Genomic DNA, 18292 nt, shown 5'->3' on the forward strand with positions numbered 1-18292 from the left:
ATTTTTATTTTTCTTTGAGTTTGGATAATCTTTTATATTAAGTCAATATTTTTTTTCATTGCACCCTTGTATAGTAAAATTGTTGCACTTTATTAAATCAATTTTGGGAAATGAGGGAGTCATCTCTCTTCTGGATTTTGCAAATAATTGTTATACAAATCAATTAGCAAAAATATGTCAAAATAAAGTTCAATTAACCTGATTTCCCATATTTAAAAAAAAGAAACATATAAATGTACATATATACATATTTACCAAAACAGGCTTTGGAAGATTTCACTTTGTCCTATATCCGGTATTCCTTATTTCCGATGAGATGTAATATGAATGAATTCATATTACTGCACTTAGCTTTATGTTACTATATTGGTACTCTCTGCTTCTTTCTTTCTCTCGCTCTCTCACTCTCCCCTTTGAAGCTATGTAATTTATAAACTTTTTATCGATTATTCATCGAAATGATGGTTTCTTTGTGAGTAAAGTAAGTGTGTCTTCTAACCACAAATCTCTCAATGTTTGTTTCATTTACGCGTACGATTATGCGAATAAAACCTTTAGGGTCGTTGGGTAATTATATCGTTAATCAGTTTAAACCGTCTCGACGTGATATAGCCCAGCAAAGATATATGACCGCTCTGGTAGCTCATAAACGTGTGTGAGTTTTCGAGTAGACTATGACGTTCAACAACAAATGCAACTGGCTTGTCTTGGCCATATAAAAAACAAAAAAAGTTTATAAAACCACTTGTGAGAGAGAAAAAAAAAAAAACAAATACTGAACTCGCTGAAACAAACGACCGAGTTTGTTTGGCGATATTGCCTTATTGTCGTCGTTGTTAACATTTGCGGTGAGAGTCTATGACATTGGTATTAGTGATGGCTGATTCTATTCGAGGGTGTTAGTTAATCAGTTAAGAAATAATCGAGAAGCATTGGTAAATTGTTGTGTTTGAGTGTTTTCTCGTGCCTCTAGCTGGCTTTTTCCTTTTCTGAGCTTTATTTTCATCAAGAAGATTTGGTAAACGTTCAGAACGAGTTTCGATCGTTGCGCGAGCGGTCGTATTGAAAAATTCCATTAAAAACGCTCCGTTTCAAAAATAAACGTTTTTCGATTGTTCAAGTATATGTAAAGTGGGCTTCAAAAAGGTGAATTTTTTTAACAAATAAAAAAAAAAAATAAATAAATTTGCATAAACCTTTTTTGTGTAGTGTTAAAGTGGATGAAACATTGATACTGGTTTTCTGGAAAAAAAAAAATAAAAATAAAGACGGAATTTTGAAAATTTAAAATTTGTATTATTGAAAAAACATAAAATTACGACTTAATTTATTCCAGTTGGCAAATTTTGTTTACCAATTCTTGCAAATAATATTATTGGGAAACATATTAAACCCGGGAATTTATTTTTTACATGGGGTCGATAAACCTGAAGTGTGTTAATATTTGAAATGACTTGTAGTCATTTCATGAGATTTTCCATTTTATAAAGACACATTGAGAGAAGAGTTTTCTTTTCTAAGGAGCGAAATTTTAGACAAATAAAGATTTCTTTTGACGCTAAAAAAATGTTTTTTTTTATGATTGGACACAATTGTTGAATCGATAAATTCGGATTTAATTGTACTTAAATACAATATTTTATAAGAACCTGGAACTTCATATTTCTTTCTATGGAAATATCCTTTTATGGATAAATAACCAGCATAAAAATATATATTGTGGTTGGGTATATCTACATAATGATCGTCTAATATAATTATTTCAATCATGTTAAATATAATGTTACCGCAAATAAGAAAGTGCTTACGTCAGTCGAATTCGACTATACATCCAAAGAAATTTGTTAGTAGACACCGCGTAAAATCGGCTGAAATAGCAAAAATATGCAGTAAAAGGAAAGTAACCCACGGGACATGGATCAAGCCAAGGACCGGTACATGACTAGTCCCTTTTGTATATGGACAATCCCAGTTCTGATCAAAATGCTTGGAAGGCACCATTCACTATAACATGGATAAATTTACACTGTAGGCCACCACTTGTACTTATTCAGAAGGACACTTCCTGGGAAAACTTAGTACGACTTAATATACAGAAAGAAGAGTTATCTTTTCTCAAGGGAAGAAATTTACGACAGAATTTTCTTTTGACGTTAAAAAAATTCCTTATAAGCAACTAAAAAAGTTTTGAGAAATAGTTGTATCGATTGTCATAAATTCTCTTTTATTTACACTTAAAGAAAATACTTTATAGGAATGGAGAATTTCGCTTTGTTATAATTTCGATCCAGGAGAAAATATTTTTTCTTTAGGTGTAGTCTGGTACAAAATCTTAGGACCCTGTTTCATTTTGAGCATCTAAATATATTGAACAATAGATTATTCTGATAATTTTATTTTAGTAAATGTGTAGATTCAATAATATTTTAATATCAAGAGAGTACACAGAAAAAAAGTAAAGTGTTTAATGCTGATCGCATTTAGGATTTTCAAGGATATTAGAAGAAAGGAAAATAAAAAAAAATACTTTTTGGTCTATGAAAATACTTTGGGTATCATTCCAAAACCCTACAAATTGGACGAATTATTATCTGTTAGACCCGGAATACAAACACAGAACAGCAGTCACCGACAGCTCATTGCAGGAGATTTTTTCTATGAGTGACCCTGGAAAAAAGAAAATGTTGCCAATCAAAAAACTACCAAACAAAAAAAATCTTTTTTGCAAAATTTTATTTCCATAGAAAATTTTGTCAAAAATTTTAATTCTATAGAATATTTTGTCAAAATTTGATTTCTATAGAAAAAAATTTCAAAATTTTATTTTTATAGAAAATTTTGTCAAAATTTTATTTCTATAGAAAATTTTGTCAAAATTTTATTTCTATCGAAAATTTTGTCAAAATTTATTTTTATAGAAAATTTTGTCAACATTTTATTTCTATAGAAAATTTTGTCAAATTTTTTTTCTATAGAAATAAAATTTTGGGAATACTTTTGGTATCATTCCAAAACCCTACAAATTTTACGAATTATTATCCGTTAGACCTGAAATACAAACACACAACGGCAGACACCGACAGCTCTTTTTATGGTTGACCTGCACCACGGTTGCCACTCGAGCCAAAAAATAATCTACCAAAATTTAAAGAAAATTGTGCCAAAAAACTACCAAACTAAAAAATCTTATTTTGCAATTTGTCAAAATTTTATTTTTATACAAAAACTGTTCAAAATTTTATTACTATAGAAAATTTTAACAAAATTTTATTTCTATACAAAATCTTTTCAAAATTTAATTCCATATAAAATTTTGTCGAAATGTAATTTATATAGAAAATTTTTCAAAATTAGGAAAATAGAAAAATGTTTCAAAATTTTATTTTTGTACGAATATTTTGTTAACATTTACTGCCTGTTCATGAAACACAAAATCGACTCGAGACGAATCGTTCGTCTAGTTTGAAACTAAAATAACTTTAGATACATTTGCTAGAAAATCCTGAAATTTGTCATGAACTCATTATTTATGATTTACTATCGAACACCGAAACAATTAGGATTGCACAGACTCTGGTTTTCGGGATATCAATATGGGATCTTTGACGAATCGTTCGTGTCGAGGCGAACGAAAATTCCACGAACTTAATGTCTATAGAAAATTTTGTCAAAATTTTATTTTTTTTTACGAAAATTTTGTCAAAATTTTATTTTTGTAGAAAATGTTGTCAACATTTTATTCTATAGAAAATTTTGTCAACATTTTTTTTTCTATAGAAAATTTTGTCAAAATTTTATTTCTATAGAAAATTTTTTCAAAATTTTATTTGTATAGAAAATTTTGTCAAAATTTTATTTCTATAGAAAATTTTGTCAAAATTTTGTTTCTATAGAATATTTTGTCAAAATTTTATTTCTATAGAAAATTTTGTCAAAATTTTATTTCTATAGAAAATTTTGTCAAAATTTTATTTCTATAGAAAATGTTGTCAAAATTTTATTTCTATAGAAAATTTTGTCAAAATTGTATTTCTATAGAAAATTTTGTCAAATTTTATTTCTATAGAAAATTTCTGTAGTACCTCTTTAGTTGGAGGGGAATATTTTGCAAAATCTATCAAAACATAAAGAATTCTACCAATTTACCAAACAGTAAAAAAATCTACCATTTTTGGTACAATTCTACCAACTGTGGTAACCGTGCCCTGGATGTCTATCCGACTTTCCATCAATTTGATGTGATGAGGATTAGAGGTGTGCACGTGACACGAAATTGTCGTGACTCACGAAAATTTTCGTGACTCACGCGTGAGTCGTGAGTCACGCTCATGGCAACGGCGTGAGTGTGCGTGAGCGTGATTAACAAACCAAAATGTCGTGCGTGAGCGTGAGTCACGAAAATATTATCTTCGTGAGTGTGCGTGAGTAAAGATTTACGCTCACGAAAATAATCCCGCTCACCAACGTTTTATGTTTAAGAGTTAAATTCATTTACAATTTTAGTAACTCCTGGGATGTTAAGAGTGTAATAACGCTCTCGATTTTAATAATGCTCATGTTTTCAGACACGTCGCTAAGGTAAATTACTCAAAAAATTGTTCGTGAGTCACGATATTTTTCGTGAGTCACGGTATTTTTCGTGAGCCACGGTATTTTTCGTGAGTCACGACATTTTCGTGCGTGAGTGTGCGTGAGTACAAATTTTCTTTTCGTGAGTGTGCGTGAGCGTGAGTCCTACCCAACAATATCGTGCGTGAGTGTGCGTGAGTAAGATTTTTCCGTCGTGAGTGTGCGTGAGCGTGAGTAAAATATTACTCACGTGCACACCTCTAATGAGGATGTCATGTTTCGATTCGATTTTTATGAAATTTGGTATAGAGCGTTTTTTAGGACGAAAACTATTGAATTAGAAAAAACTAATACTTACAACAATCTCGGAAATTATGTATTTGATTTCGGCAACCATATAATATGTTTGGCGAGAATACAACATTTTTGCGACAAAAATACTATAGTTTTAATTTCCTATTATACAATTTTGCATATGTTTGAGGTGATCATATTCGATCTCTAGGTGTAATGGTTAGCATATCCGTCTTCCATACAAAGGGTCAAATGGGGCTTCATATGGTTGACACTAGATATGATTATTGCTAGCACAATAGTTTCTCGCTAATTAAATGGTTGCACTAACCATTTGTAGGGTGAAAAAAAAAATAAATTATGTTCCGGTAGTATTGAAAATGTGACCAAGGTCCCATTACACATTGTAGCCCAAATAAACATGTGGACTAGACGACGAACACTTGAGTATATTATGGGATTCCCGAATGTCATATCTTTCGATTACAGGTAAATTTAATGGCCAATAAAGTTATATTTTAAAGGGTTTACCGCGTAGTAAAGAGATTCCTTATCATATCGTAGTCATAAGATTTCTCGTGCGATTTACAACTCCAAAAATAAAAAAACAACAAACTTTAATACCTTACTCGGTGGTGCTGCTTGAGAAAAGTTCAACGTAAATTATTCAAGTGACTGAAATGGTAACACACTCACACACATACATACATATAAATAAATAATTACGTTGTCTTAACGCAATCACAAAAACAAATTAACTGAATGTTGATATATTGCTCTGAGTGTTTCATGTGCGATTTAAAATATTTAATGAGCTGAGAATAAATAACAATGAAATTATTTGCATTACATACAATCCAACGAAACTTACAAATAATTCAAAATTTATATTTAGAGATACCATTTATAAAATATTATAAAACAAAATGGTGTATTCAATTAATATAAATAATAACAACAACAATAATATCTAATGAAACAATGGAAAAACACGTTCGAAGCTTCAAGTGTAATTCAGTGAAAAGCCGTTGAATGTAATACCACATCGATAAAAGTGATATTGAAATTGTGAATTTTAATGAGAGACCATTAAGAAAAGTAAAATAGATTTATAAACAAAAAAAAAAAAAAAAAAACAATATGGACACAAAAACCAGTCATTGAAACAAACATGTGATTTTAAACAACATCTATGGCCATTAAGAATTATATGTGGTACTCGATATTGTTGAAGTACATTTTTATACTCTCCACCATAGGATGGGGTTATATTAACTTTGTCACTCCGTTTGTAACACATCGAAATATTGCTCTAAGACCCCATACAGTATATATATTCTGGTTCGTGGTGAAATTCTGAGTCGATCTGAGCATGTCCGTCTGTCCGTCCGTCTGTTGAAATCACGCTAACTTCCGAACGAAGCAAGCTATCGACTTGAAACTTGGCACAAGTAGTTGTTATTGATGTAGGTCGGATGGTATTGCAAATGGGCCATAACGCTCCACGGTATATGGTCTCTAACAACCATGCAAAAATTGGTCCACATCGGTCCATAATTATATATAGCCCCATATAAACCGATCCCCCGATTTGGCTTGCGGAGCCTCTAAGAGAAGCAAATTTCATCCGATCCGGCTGAAATTTGGTACATGGTGTTAGTATATGGTCTCTAATGATCATGCAAAAATTGGTCCACATCAGTCCATAATTACATATAGCCCCCATATAAACCGATCACCAGATTTGACCTCCGGAGCATCTTGGAAGACCAAAATTCATCTTATTCCACTGAAATTTGGTACGTGATGTTAGTATATTGTATCCAACAACCATGCATGAATTGGTTCATTTCAGTCCATAATTATATATAGCCCCCATATAAACCGATCCCCAGATTTGATCTCTGGTGCCTTTTGGAGAAGCAAAATTCATCCGATCTGGTTGAAATTTGGTACGTGGTGGTAGTATATGATATTTAACAACCATGCCAAAAGTGGTCCATGTCAGTCCATAATCATATATAGCCCCCATGTAAACCGATTCCGAGATTTGGTTTTGGAGCCTCTTGGAGGAGCAAATTTCATCCGAGTCATTTGAAATTTTGTACATTGTGCTAATATATGGCCGTTAACAACCATACCTAACTAGGTCCATATCGGTCTATAGTTATATATAGCCCTCAGATAAATCGATCCCCAATCACACAAAAATTGGTCCATATCAAGTTCATAATTCTATATAGCTCCGATATAAGTGCAAAAGTCCATATCGATTCGTAATTATTTGTAGACTTACCTATACATAACTTTTTTGTCTAATATATACCACGTATGGAATAACTCACAATTTAGAAAACGATGTTAAGAAGTTTTAAGATACCCACAACCCAAGTAATTAGATTGTGGATGACAGTCTTTCGTAGAAGTTTCTACGCAATCCATGCACGCAAAGAAAAACAACGTTTGGAAAACGTTTACCGAAAACGTTTTTCTTTTGTTAGAGTTTTTTGAATTGCTTCGAAAATTTTAAACTTTTATCACCAAAAAAATTCGTTTGTTACAAAATTTTTATTTTTTCAATAAAAAAAAGTTATTTTTGAAACAACAACACAGTCCATTTCGTTTATATCAAACACTGTTCTTTTCTGACTTTAAGTCTTTAATAAGACACATTTTACAGTTCAAAATTTAATATACTACAATGTAATGTTGAACATTTTTTCGGAATCTTCCGAACATATCTGGAATATATGTAAAAAAAAAACAAAAAAAAAATTGGTCGAAGCAGGGATCGAACCCACGACCCTTGGCATGCAAGTCGGACGTAGCAACTACTGCTCCACGGTGCCAAACTAAATGTTTGTTTCTGTTAAATAAACTTTGTTTATTCGGTTCGTGGGCGCCGCAAGCTATGCTATATAAATATAACTTATATGGATATTTATCTATTGATGACCATAATAGGTATATAGCTCAGTGGTTAGTGTGTTGGCTTACAAAGTGCATGGTCCGCGGTTCGATTCTCCGTCCAGGCGAAAGGTAAAAAAATTTTTAAAATTTATAAAATCGTATAATTTCTTCTACATTGTTGGTATTACAGGAAAATGTGTTAAGAACTAAAAAACCTCGACGATGTGAGGGAAAATGCAAGTAGCAAGAAAACAATGTTTTTTTTTTGAGTTTGTCTTTATGAAATTGTTTTTATATCCTGGAAAAGAATAAACGTTTATCACAAAAAGTATATACTTTTCTTTCAAATACACTTCTTTACAGCGAAAAGCAAATGAGAAACGAACTTAGTTTGTCTAAAATTTCGTTTGGGAGGAAAGTATTATTTTTTTGCGTGTGGTGGAGGGTACATAAGATTCGGCCTGGCCGAACTTATGGCCGTATATACTTGTTTTATTATGCATGTGCAGGAATGTATCAACATTCCCATATGAACTAACATACAAGCAATAAAATATTAAAACCTCTATTGATATATAAAAGTTAAAAATACAAAATAAAAAAAGTGATTGATAAAAAACATTCATGTTATTGATTTCAATATTGTGGCTATTATCGATAATTTAATAAATTCCAATGAGAAGTTGAAAAAAGAAATTGTGAAAAAGTAGAAATTAATTAATTTATGATTAAGGTATTCCTAATATGAAGTGCATATAATGAACAAAAAAAGGCAAAGTCAAAGTCTATCATGGCCGATTTTATGATAACTTAAACTAAATCTAATCCTATTTTAAGAATATTTTTCTATAGGAAGAAAATATAGAAATAAAATTTTTATATAGAAATAAAATTTTGCGATAACTATTTATAGAAATAAAATTTTAACAAAATTTTCCATAGAAATAAAATTTTGGCAAAATTTTCTATAGAAATAAAATTTTGGCTAAATTTTCTATAGAACTAAAATTTTAACTAAATTTTATATAGAAATTAAATTTTGACAAAATTTTCTAATGAACTAAAATTTTAATAAATTTTCTGCAGAAATAAAATTTTGACAGAATTTTCTGTAGAAATAAAATTTTGACAAAAATTTCTATAGAAATAAATAAAAATCAAGTTTTGGAAAAATTTTCTATCAAAGTAAAATTTTGGAAAATTTTATAAATTCTGAGCCATAATGAAAATCCAAGTCGATCTTGCGATGTCCGTCCGTCTAGTGATGTCGAACTTCTAACTTCTGACCGAAACAAGCTATGTTAAATTTTCCATAGAAATAAAATTTTTACAAATTTTCAATGGCTCTATTAACCTTAATCTATATCTGTCCATAAAGCTCGAAAAATAATTGTATAATTAGAAATAAAATTTTGACAAAATTTTCTATAGAAATAAAATTTTGACAAAATTTTCTATAGAAATAACATTTTGACAAAATTTCCCATAGAAATAAAATTTTGACAAAATTTACATTCTTTTTAGAAATTCGGTACAATACACGCACAATTGAGAAAATCGAGGTGCGTAACCCTGACATGAGTTGGCATGACTAATAATTAAATATACCAACATTTCTCTACGTACAGAAAATATAATTGACGTAAAGAAAATATAATTGACAAAATTAATAAAGTTATAGCTTAAAACACCTTTTGTGCACTCTGGATATTGAATATATATTGGTGCCGCTGTTTTGTATTTATTCGCGGAATTTATCTGTCATATCAACAAATATGCTATTAAAAATACTTAACAATAAGAACGCAGATTAAAACTGACGTAGTTTCAATCAAGTCGAATGGCTCATACCTTGTTATACATACATTGAAAAAAAAAATATATATATTGACTTGATAATAAAAAAGAAAACTGTATAATCCATATTTTATAATACAAATCTTTAACCCACATTCTCAAAACCAATAATGTAAACTTTAAACCTACTTTTACCATCCAAATTACTTCGATAAATTGTAAGTGAATTGTTTTGTATATGGATATTATTGTTTAACATAAGGAGTAAAATAATCAGATGTAAAGATTAAGTATATACGGCTGAAAGTTCGGCCAGGCTGAATCGTATGTACCCTCCGCTATGCATTGCGTATAAAGTTATACTAAAGACTGTTATCCACATTCGAATTACTCGGGTTGTGGTAACATTTGCCGATGGAAAGGTATCTTAAAACTTTTGAACATTGTCTTCTAAATTGTAAGATAGTCCATGTGGAGTCTATGTTAGATAAAAAGAAAGACGGTGATCGCTTTATATAGTGGAGTAAAATAAGTAGATGACGGAGCATGGTAATTAGATGACCAAATTTCAACGGGATCAGATGAAATTTGTTCCTCCATAAGGCTCCGTAAGTCAAATCTGGGGATTGGCTTATATGGGGGCTATATATAATTATGGACTGATATGGGTCCATTTTTGCATGGTTGTTAGAGGACATCTACACGCTCTTAAAAAAATAGTTTCTGTAACATATAAGAGAGAAGTTCACCACTGTGGTATCACAATGGACTAAATAGTCTAAGTGAGCCTGATACATCGGGCTGCCACATAACCTAACCTAACCTAATATATACCCCAAAACACATTTTGCTTTAAGCATATATATATTCTGGATTGGTCCAAACAAAATATTATTTGTATTGTTCAAATATATTATGTTTCATCTTAGACATACACGGGTAGAAACAATTTTAATGAAATTTTCTTTGTCTATAATTTTTTAACAATTTTTGCGAATTGGCATACTATAGTCCAATAGGCCATTAAAAACTATGAAGAAATACGTTTTTACTTTTTCGCTAGCGTCAAAAAAGTTCACCCACCAACAGCGATGAAGTTTAGAATATGAATATGAAAACAATAAACATTTCTGTCAAACTTTATTTTAGTTTTAATGGAAATTAAAGCTTCTTCGACGCGTTGTCGAGTATAGCCACCTTTATTGTTAATAATTTGACTTCGTGATTCATTGCATTGCAATATGTCTTATAAGAAAAGTGTAATAGTGGTTTAAAAAAATTTCAAAATCTGGGAGAAACAATTTTTTTGTATTGATTTAGAAAATGCGTTTGGTGGGTGAAGTTTTTTTCTTAAAATGATGCAAGATAATGCTTTTCATTAATAAAACATCATGGCGCAGCTCGTGGTACTATGCCAAAAAATTGGTTATAGCCCTATTGTGTACCCAGCAAAAAAAGCGTCGCCAAAAAAGTAATGAAAATGTTCTTTTTGGATCCGGAAGTTGTGCAAAATTGACGCAGAAGCGATGAATTTAACATGGGCTTGTCATAGGACGGAAGTTCTCCATTTCAACAGCCGATGCACTGAATTTGCATCACTTCTTTAGGTGTGATCCGAATTCAATGTTTTGGATGTAAATTAAAAAATTTTGTGATATTTTGTCAAATAAATAATTTTTATAATTTTTTTTTAATTTTTAATGGATTCTAACGCTTGTCGGAAACGTTAGACCTCAAATATTTTCAAAAATTCACAATTTTCTCAGATTGGATTTATCATTTTTTCGACAAAATTTAAATGATTTTTACCATTTTATGAAGTCTTACTCCGTTTTTAACCTATTTGAAACAAAAAAAGTTAAAATTACCCATTAACCCCCATTTTCATGAAACTCCGTTAGTGCTACGTTAGCTAACGAACTTTTAAGCTGTACTGTGGAGATATCTGTCATGTTGCCTATTTATTCCATACGTCAGTTAGGATCTTAACTGTTGAAAAATTTTCATTTAAAGTTAACCGGAGAGAAGATATTTGCAGTTAATTTTCTGTTAACTGGCAGTTAAAGCCCAACGGAACTACATGAAAATGGCCGTAAAAGTATGAAAAAACCAAGTTATAAAAAATTGAAGTAAAAGAACTTCCTGGGTAGTTAAAATAAAGAACATTATTGGGAGTTCATCTTCTGGAAGTGCTTTTAAAGTTCTGCCTTTGGAAGAACTTCCAAATTTTTTTGCTAGGTATATATATATTTTTAAGGTACCAATTGGTTACTTCAATTCTTTTACTTGCAGCTTACTCTTTAGGTTTCTCTATTTAAACACATATATGTTTATAAGCTATTTCTAAATTGTTATATGTTTGAATCCAAACATATTATATTTACAAACATGTTATGTCCCAAACATAATATGTTCTAACATATTAACATATATGTCGCAAACATGCTGTTATGCTATTTTATATGCTTGCACTTAAAAATAATGTGTTAAAAAATGTGAGTTCCAAACATATAATTTTTACACCCAAACTTATGAAAAACAATCTTTTTCGTCTATGTATTAACATCACATAGCAAATTTCAAGTTAGCGTGATTCCAACAGATGGACGTATCGAGAGACATCACCAGATTGACTCAGAATTTCACCACGAATCAGAAATAATCTCCAATCTGAAAACAATTTATAATCCTCTAATTAATTACAAAATATATATATATTTTTTTAATTTTATCATAAATAGCCCAATTTTATGACTATTATAATAGCCAATAAATCAAATTTACCAAAAAAAACTAATGTCACTTTTCGTTATCCCACTGACAAGGATAATTATTAAGGACAATTATCATTGAAGTAATGAATACCTTCGCTTAATTTTCATAAAATTTCTTTGTATATAATTACAAACGTCTGCAACAGTAGTCGATCGTAAATAAGTAATGTTTACTATGGGTATTAGAGAGGGTTTAAAATAATTTAATTTAATTTGAAATGGTTTAGAGGATATTAGCTTCTACAGATGATAAGGTTGTTGAGGTGTATAATATGAATGGATGATTTTAAATTTAAATGGCACAAATGAAAATTGCCTCTCCCACATAGCCTTTATCTCACGGAACTAACTCAAGTCATTTTCCATCTGTTTCTAATTTTCAGATATATTGAACGAAACACATAAAGTCCCTAGTTCCAATACAAACATTAACCATGTCAAAAATTTGGAATGCTTTGACCAGGCGGAAAACCGATGACGTAAATGAAGGTGAATCGCAATTGGCCCGTGTATTAACACTGGTCGATTTGACAGCCTTGGGTGTGGGTAGTACCTTAGGTTTGGGTGTTTACGTACTGGCTGGTTCAGTAGCTTATAATATTGCTGGCCCTGCTGTAACCATTTCCTTTCTGATTGCTGCTGTGGCATCAGCTTTTGCTGGCATTTGCTATGCGGAATTTGCAGCTCGAGTACCGAAAGCTGGTAGTGCTTATGTCTACAGTTATGTGACCATTGGAGAATTTGTAGCTTTCACAATAGGTTGGAATTTAATCTTGGAATATGTGATAGGTAAGTGACATAATGGGGTACCATACACGTAAAAAACTAATATTGGGTAGTTGAAAAAATCTTTCCGGTTTTTTGCCCATAGTTGTGTTTGGAGAAAGACATTAAATTAAATTTTTTTTGTCTGTAGGAACTGCCTCGGTGGCTCGAGGTCTAAGTGGTTATTTTGATACATTAATCGATCAAAATATGTCCAAGGCCTTGAAGGAAGCTATGCCCATCAATGTTGATTTCTTAGGTGATTATCCGGATTTCTTGGGATTTGGCATGGTATTGCTGTTGACATGTATCCTGGCCTTTGGTGTGAAGGAATCAAGTTTTTTGAACAACATTTTCACTAGTGTTAATATTATCACCATACTCATTGTTTTGGTTGCTGGAGCCATGAATGGTAATCTATTTAATGGAGATATATGCTCGTCGCAATAGATAGTTTTTCACGGATTCTTTTATACACATTTTTCCAGCTGACCCCTCTAATTGGTCTATACCCGAATCGGAAGTTACCGAAGGTCATGGCAAAGGTGGTTTTATGCCATTTGGTTTTGCTGGCGTTATGGCTGGAGCAGCCAAATGTTTCTATGGTTTTGTGGGTTTTGATTGTATTGCCACCACGGGAGAGGAAGCCATCAATCCAAAGCGCAATATCCCCTTGGCCATTGTAATTTCTTTGATCATTATATTCTTATCGTATTTTGGTGTATCAACTGTTTTGACCATGATGTTACCGTATTATGAGCAGGTATTTCCAGCGCTCATCTTTACTAGAAGATTCGCGATAATATATTTGTGTAATTAATTTTTACTTTTAGAATCCCGATGCCCCCTTCCCCATTGCATTTGAGGCTGTTGGTTGGAATACCGTTAAATGGATTGTTACCATTGGTGCAATATTTGCTTTGTGTACAAGTCTTTTGGGTGCCATGTTTCCTTTGCCTCGTGTTCTTTATGCCATGGGTAATGATGGTATTATCTTCAAGAAACTCTCCAAAGTGAACGGCTATACAAAGACCCCATTGGTGGCCACTATATTATCGGGTATATTGGCATGTAAGTGTAAATCTGTTTATATATTCGGTTCAGATAGGGCAAATATGAGTCACTGAGAAAAATATTGTCTTGAGGCCTAAGATTTGATGTCCTTAAAAAACGAATGCGAATTTTGCTTGTTTCCTTGTCCAAAAGTCCAATGAAGTCTTTTTTGTCCTTATAATTAAGTGATTTTATTTTAAAATGTGTACATCTACATGGATGAACATTTTGTTCGACTAAGATCAACTTGGCTTTAATAATTTTGAAAAATTCTTCAGAATTAATGAAATTGTCTTTAAATTTGTTGTTTTTAGGATCTTGTATACAAAGCAGAAAAGCGTTCAAAAATAGGTCATGTCTTTCAACAATTTATTTTAAAAACGATATTTACTTGAAACAAAGCATTATTTCTACACTCAAAAAAGTTTACTTGGATCCAAAGGTTTTGACCTTACCTTAAGGATCTTGGTATTGATTCCGAACCAAAGTTCAGCTTCTTTAAAATAAAACATGTTTTAGGGACCTATCTATCTTTAAATATAGAAACAATAAAATTAAAACTAGCATACAGATCTCATGTATCGAATTTTCATTCTCTTTTTGCGATATAGTAATAAAGCCATCCACGTTCCAAATTATAACAGATACTTCAAAGTAAAAATAGTTTTCTCAATTCCAAAAAAAAAAAAAATTATCCAAAGACATAAAATCCTCAAAATAAACCTTAGCCAATATTTGAAGCGTTTTTATCTTAAATCTATAGATTCAATATTTCAGTTAATTTAAGGATGATTTATTTCAATCAAAAATGCGTTTCTTTACATTAAAGAAAATCTGCCTTAGTTCAAAGACATACGATTTAACGGAGGAATGCAAATTTCGAAAATTTGTGTCCTAAATTTAATGAAATTTTTTTGTTTTCTAGAAACGATTATAAACTTTTTTCAAATTAAAATTTCTTTATTTTAAAGAAATTTACCCTTAATATTGTATAAATTTCGTGCCCTACAATTTAGGTTGCGTAATCTTTAATATCACGTAAATATTTTCTTGTAGTGTACTTGAAGTCGAGTCTGAGTTTAGAAATTTAAGTTTTTGTTAACACGTCTTTTAAGGACTTTGATAGCACATGAAGAAAAAATGCGGAAAAAACGAATAGATTAAATTTTGGTTTCTAGTATCAAATATGCAAAACTCAACATTTAGAAAATAACTCTCCGCTTCGTTGGCTCGGAATCAATACCAAAATCATTCATGAAAGACAAAATCGTAGGAACTGGGCATTGGTTTATTCAGTGTTATTTATAAAACAGCTGATCTTATACAAAATATATCCTCCGATTAAACTTTAATTGAATGTTCAGGAAACGCCGTTAATATGTTAAATTAATTTAAACGAAAGAAAATTTAAATATAAAATAAATTGGAGTAAATCAGCTTAAATTAAAAAATCTCTAATAATACTGGATAAATCTATCACTTTGACTTGTAGGGTTAAATTTTGTTAGAGAAACATTTCTTCTAATCACAGTAGCATTTTATATTTGTTGCGATTAGATTGTATAATCGTATGAAATAATTGCAGTGTAAATCAAATAATAAGAATTATTTTGCCATAAATTATCTTAATAGCACAAAAACCGTCCCTTCTTAATAAACCATGATAATTCTATGCTAATATATAAAATATAATCTTGGTTATTGACTATATATTTTTTCCGGTATAAAATCTCTTATCTTGTCTATCTATATTTTTTATTCCAGCTCTTATGGCCTTGCTTTTCAACTTGGATCAGTTGATAGATATGATGTCAATTGGTACACTACTGGCCTATAGTATTGTAGCCATTTGTGTTTTGGTTTTACGCTATCAAGACGAAGACATGCATGAGAGGGAGGTTACCATTCGTTTGCCCACTGTAATTAAACAATTCTTCAATGGTAATTCGTATCGTGTGCCAAATGTTCTCAGCTCGGCCATAACCAAAATCGGAGTGGTTCTCTTTGGTGTTGTTTGTATATTGTGGTGCAGCATGGACAAGGTCTTCGAATTTGGCTCCAATGACAGCATAATAGCTTTGAGTGTTATAGGGGCTGTGTTAATTTTCATTATCATCATTATTGGCTTTCAGCCGGTATCCACAATAGAGTTAACATTTAAAGTTCCGTTGGTGCCATTCATTCCCTGCCTCAGTGTCTTTGCCAATTTATATTTAATGTTTCAATTGGACTTGGGCACTTGGATAAGATTCCTGATATGGGTGTTCATTGGCTATGTCATTTATTTCGTGTATGGCATTCGTAATTCGACACAAATCACTCGTAATAAGAATCATGCGGCAGCAGCCCTTGATATGCAGAGAACCAATGAAGCCTTTGAGCCCGACTGGAAGGTGGAACAGGGTAAACGTAATGATAAAATGTAAGAGATCGTTTAGAGCATGACCCACAAGCATTAAAATCAGTCATCGAGCATCGAGATTATGCGAAAGAAACCGTAGGGTGAGAGTAAAAGAAAAATTTGCTCTCTGATGATTGATGACTCTGAACTGAAATGTGAATTGTCATGGTGGATATTAGTCTTCCTTCATTTACAGAGAGGAAGAGAATTTTGAGAAGTTGAAAGATCTTAATAAGAAGCTTTGAAAACTTTATGCTCTCTCTTTCTCTCTCTCTCTCTTCATAACACTATCTCTTGCTGAGTCTGTATACTAGTTAAGAGTATTTATTTAGTTAGATTTTTATTATTTTCGTTATTCTTTGCAAAAACAAACAAAAAACAACTTTACAATACTTTACGTATTAATTATTAAGAACTGAGAAATGACATTCCGCCAGCTGTCAAGTGTACGTATGTGAGGTGAATTAATGGCTTACCAACCAAACAATATTCCATCTGTCAGCGAAGGAGAGTTTTGTATTTAATACAATTTATACAAATGTGTGTCATGTCCAATAGTGACAGTTATGGCACACCAGAATTTTATTACGAATAGACATAATTAAAATTAATTAATATAAAATAATAATGTCATTAATGTTGCAACAAACAGATTTGCCATAATTTCTTTAAAAAATGTATTAAATGTTAACGTTTGATGTTCCATAGAAGATGAAATGTTAAGCCATAGATATTTTAATTTAAAATATAGGAATCTAAACATAAAAAAGGATTTTCATCTAAACGAAATTCCTAAAGAATGTTCTTATATGTTATGCCATAAAATGATCTGGGTTAATGAATACCTTACGTTTGTATTAAAATTTACTTCTCAGTATAAAAAAAATTGACTTGGAGAAAATATCATAACACTGCTTATAATAGATTTGTTAATTAAAAAATAGCCTAGAGAATATCATAAACAATTTTTTCAATTTTGTAAAAACATTTTTATTGAATTCCAAATGTGAAGCTTCAGCTGGTCATTAATATGTCATTATTGTAAAGTTCAAATTTACTGCACTATTTTTTAATTCCTTCTTAATTCCAAGCATTTCCATGTCTATATATTTGTTTTTTATTTTTGTTGTTGTTAAAATTGTACCTTTTTCCTGTATTATATTAGACCTTGTTTATTTGTAGGATTAATACACATTCCCTTATTTTACCATTGTGATATTTGTATTGTACATTTTATTCATTGGATTTAGATTTAAGAACAGACAGAAAGAGAAACTATAGAGCATTTTAATGTGTGAATCATTGTTCTTTTTTAATAGTTTTAAGTAAATAACTATTATGTGTAAAATATATGTATATTTAATTATAGTTATACGAGCTTTTAGTAAATTTTTTTAGCCATACTATTAAAATAATGTTTACGAATTTAATATTTAATCTAAAAGATTCAATAAAAATGAAACACAAACTAAAAATAAAACAAGTATATACGGCCGTAAGTTCGGCCAGGCCGAATCTTATGTACCCTCCACCATGGATTGCGTAGAAACTTCTACGAAAGACTGTCATCCACAATCGAATTACTTGGGTTGTGGTATCTTAAAACTTCTTAACATCGTTTTTTTGAATTGTGAGTTAGTCCATACGTGGTATATATTAGACAAAAAAGTTATGTATAGGTAAGTCTACAAATAATTACGAATCGATATGGACTTTTGCACCGTACGTA

At 30.9% G+C, this 18292-nt stretch overlaps 1 protein-coding gene across 2 annotated transcripts in view; it reads left to right on the forward strand.

The window, feature by feature from the left end:
* slif (cationic amino acid transporter slimfast) overlaps positions 1–17309 on the forward strand; it is a 32585-nt gene extending 15276 nt beyond the window's left edge. Inside the window, exons 1-6 of one of the 2 annotated variants that reach the window (XM_075304033.1) lie at positions 990–1146; positions 12728–13133; positions 13261–13521; positions 13598–13872; positions 13943–14180; positions 15927–17309. In XM_075304033.1, coding sequence (XP_075160148.1) covers positions 12779–13133; positions 13261–13521; positions 13598–13872; positions 13943–14180; positions 15927–16588 — 1791 coding nt within the window. In that variant the 5' untranslated portion in view covers positions 990–1146; positions 12728–12778 and the 3' untranslated portion in view covers positions 16589–17309. Of the gene's footprint in view, positions 1–989; positions 1147–12727; positions 13134–13260; positions 13522–13597; positions 13873–13942; positions 14181–15926 lie in introns of those variants that run through there. The other variant, XM_075304034.1, reaches the window with a different exon arrangement.
* The last annotated feature ends 983 nt before the right edge of the window (positions 17310–18292 follow it).

Source organism: Haematobia irritans, chromosome 4 (assembly GCF_050003625.1).
Source record: "Haematobia irritans isolate KBUSLIRL chromosome 4, ASM5000362v1, whole genome shotgun sequence".
Classification (NCBI taxonomy): domain Eukaryota; kingdom Metazoa; phylum Arthropoda; class Insecta; order Diptera; family Muscidae; genus Haematobia; species Haematobia irritans.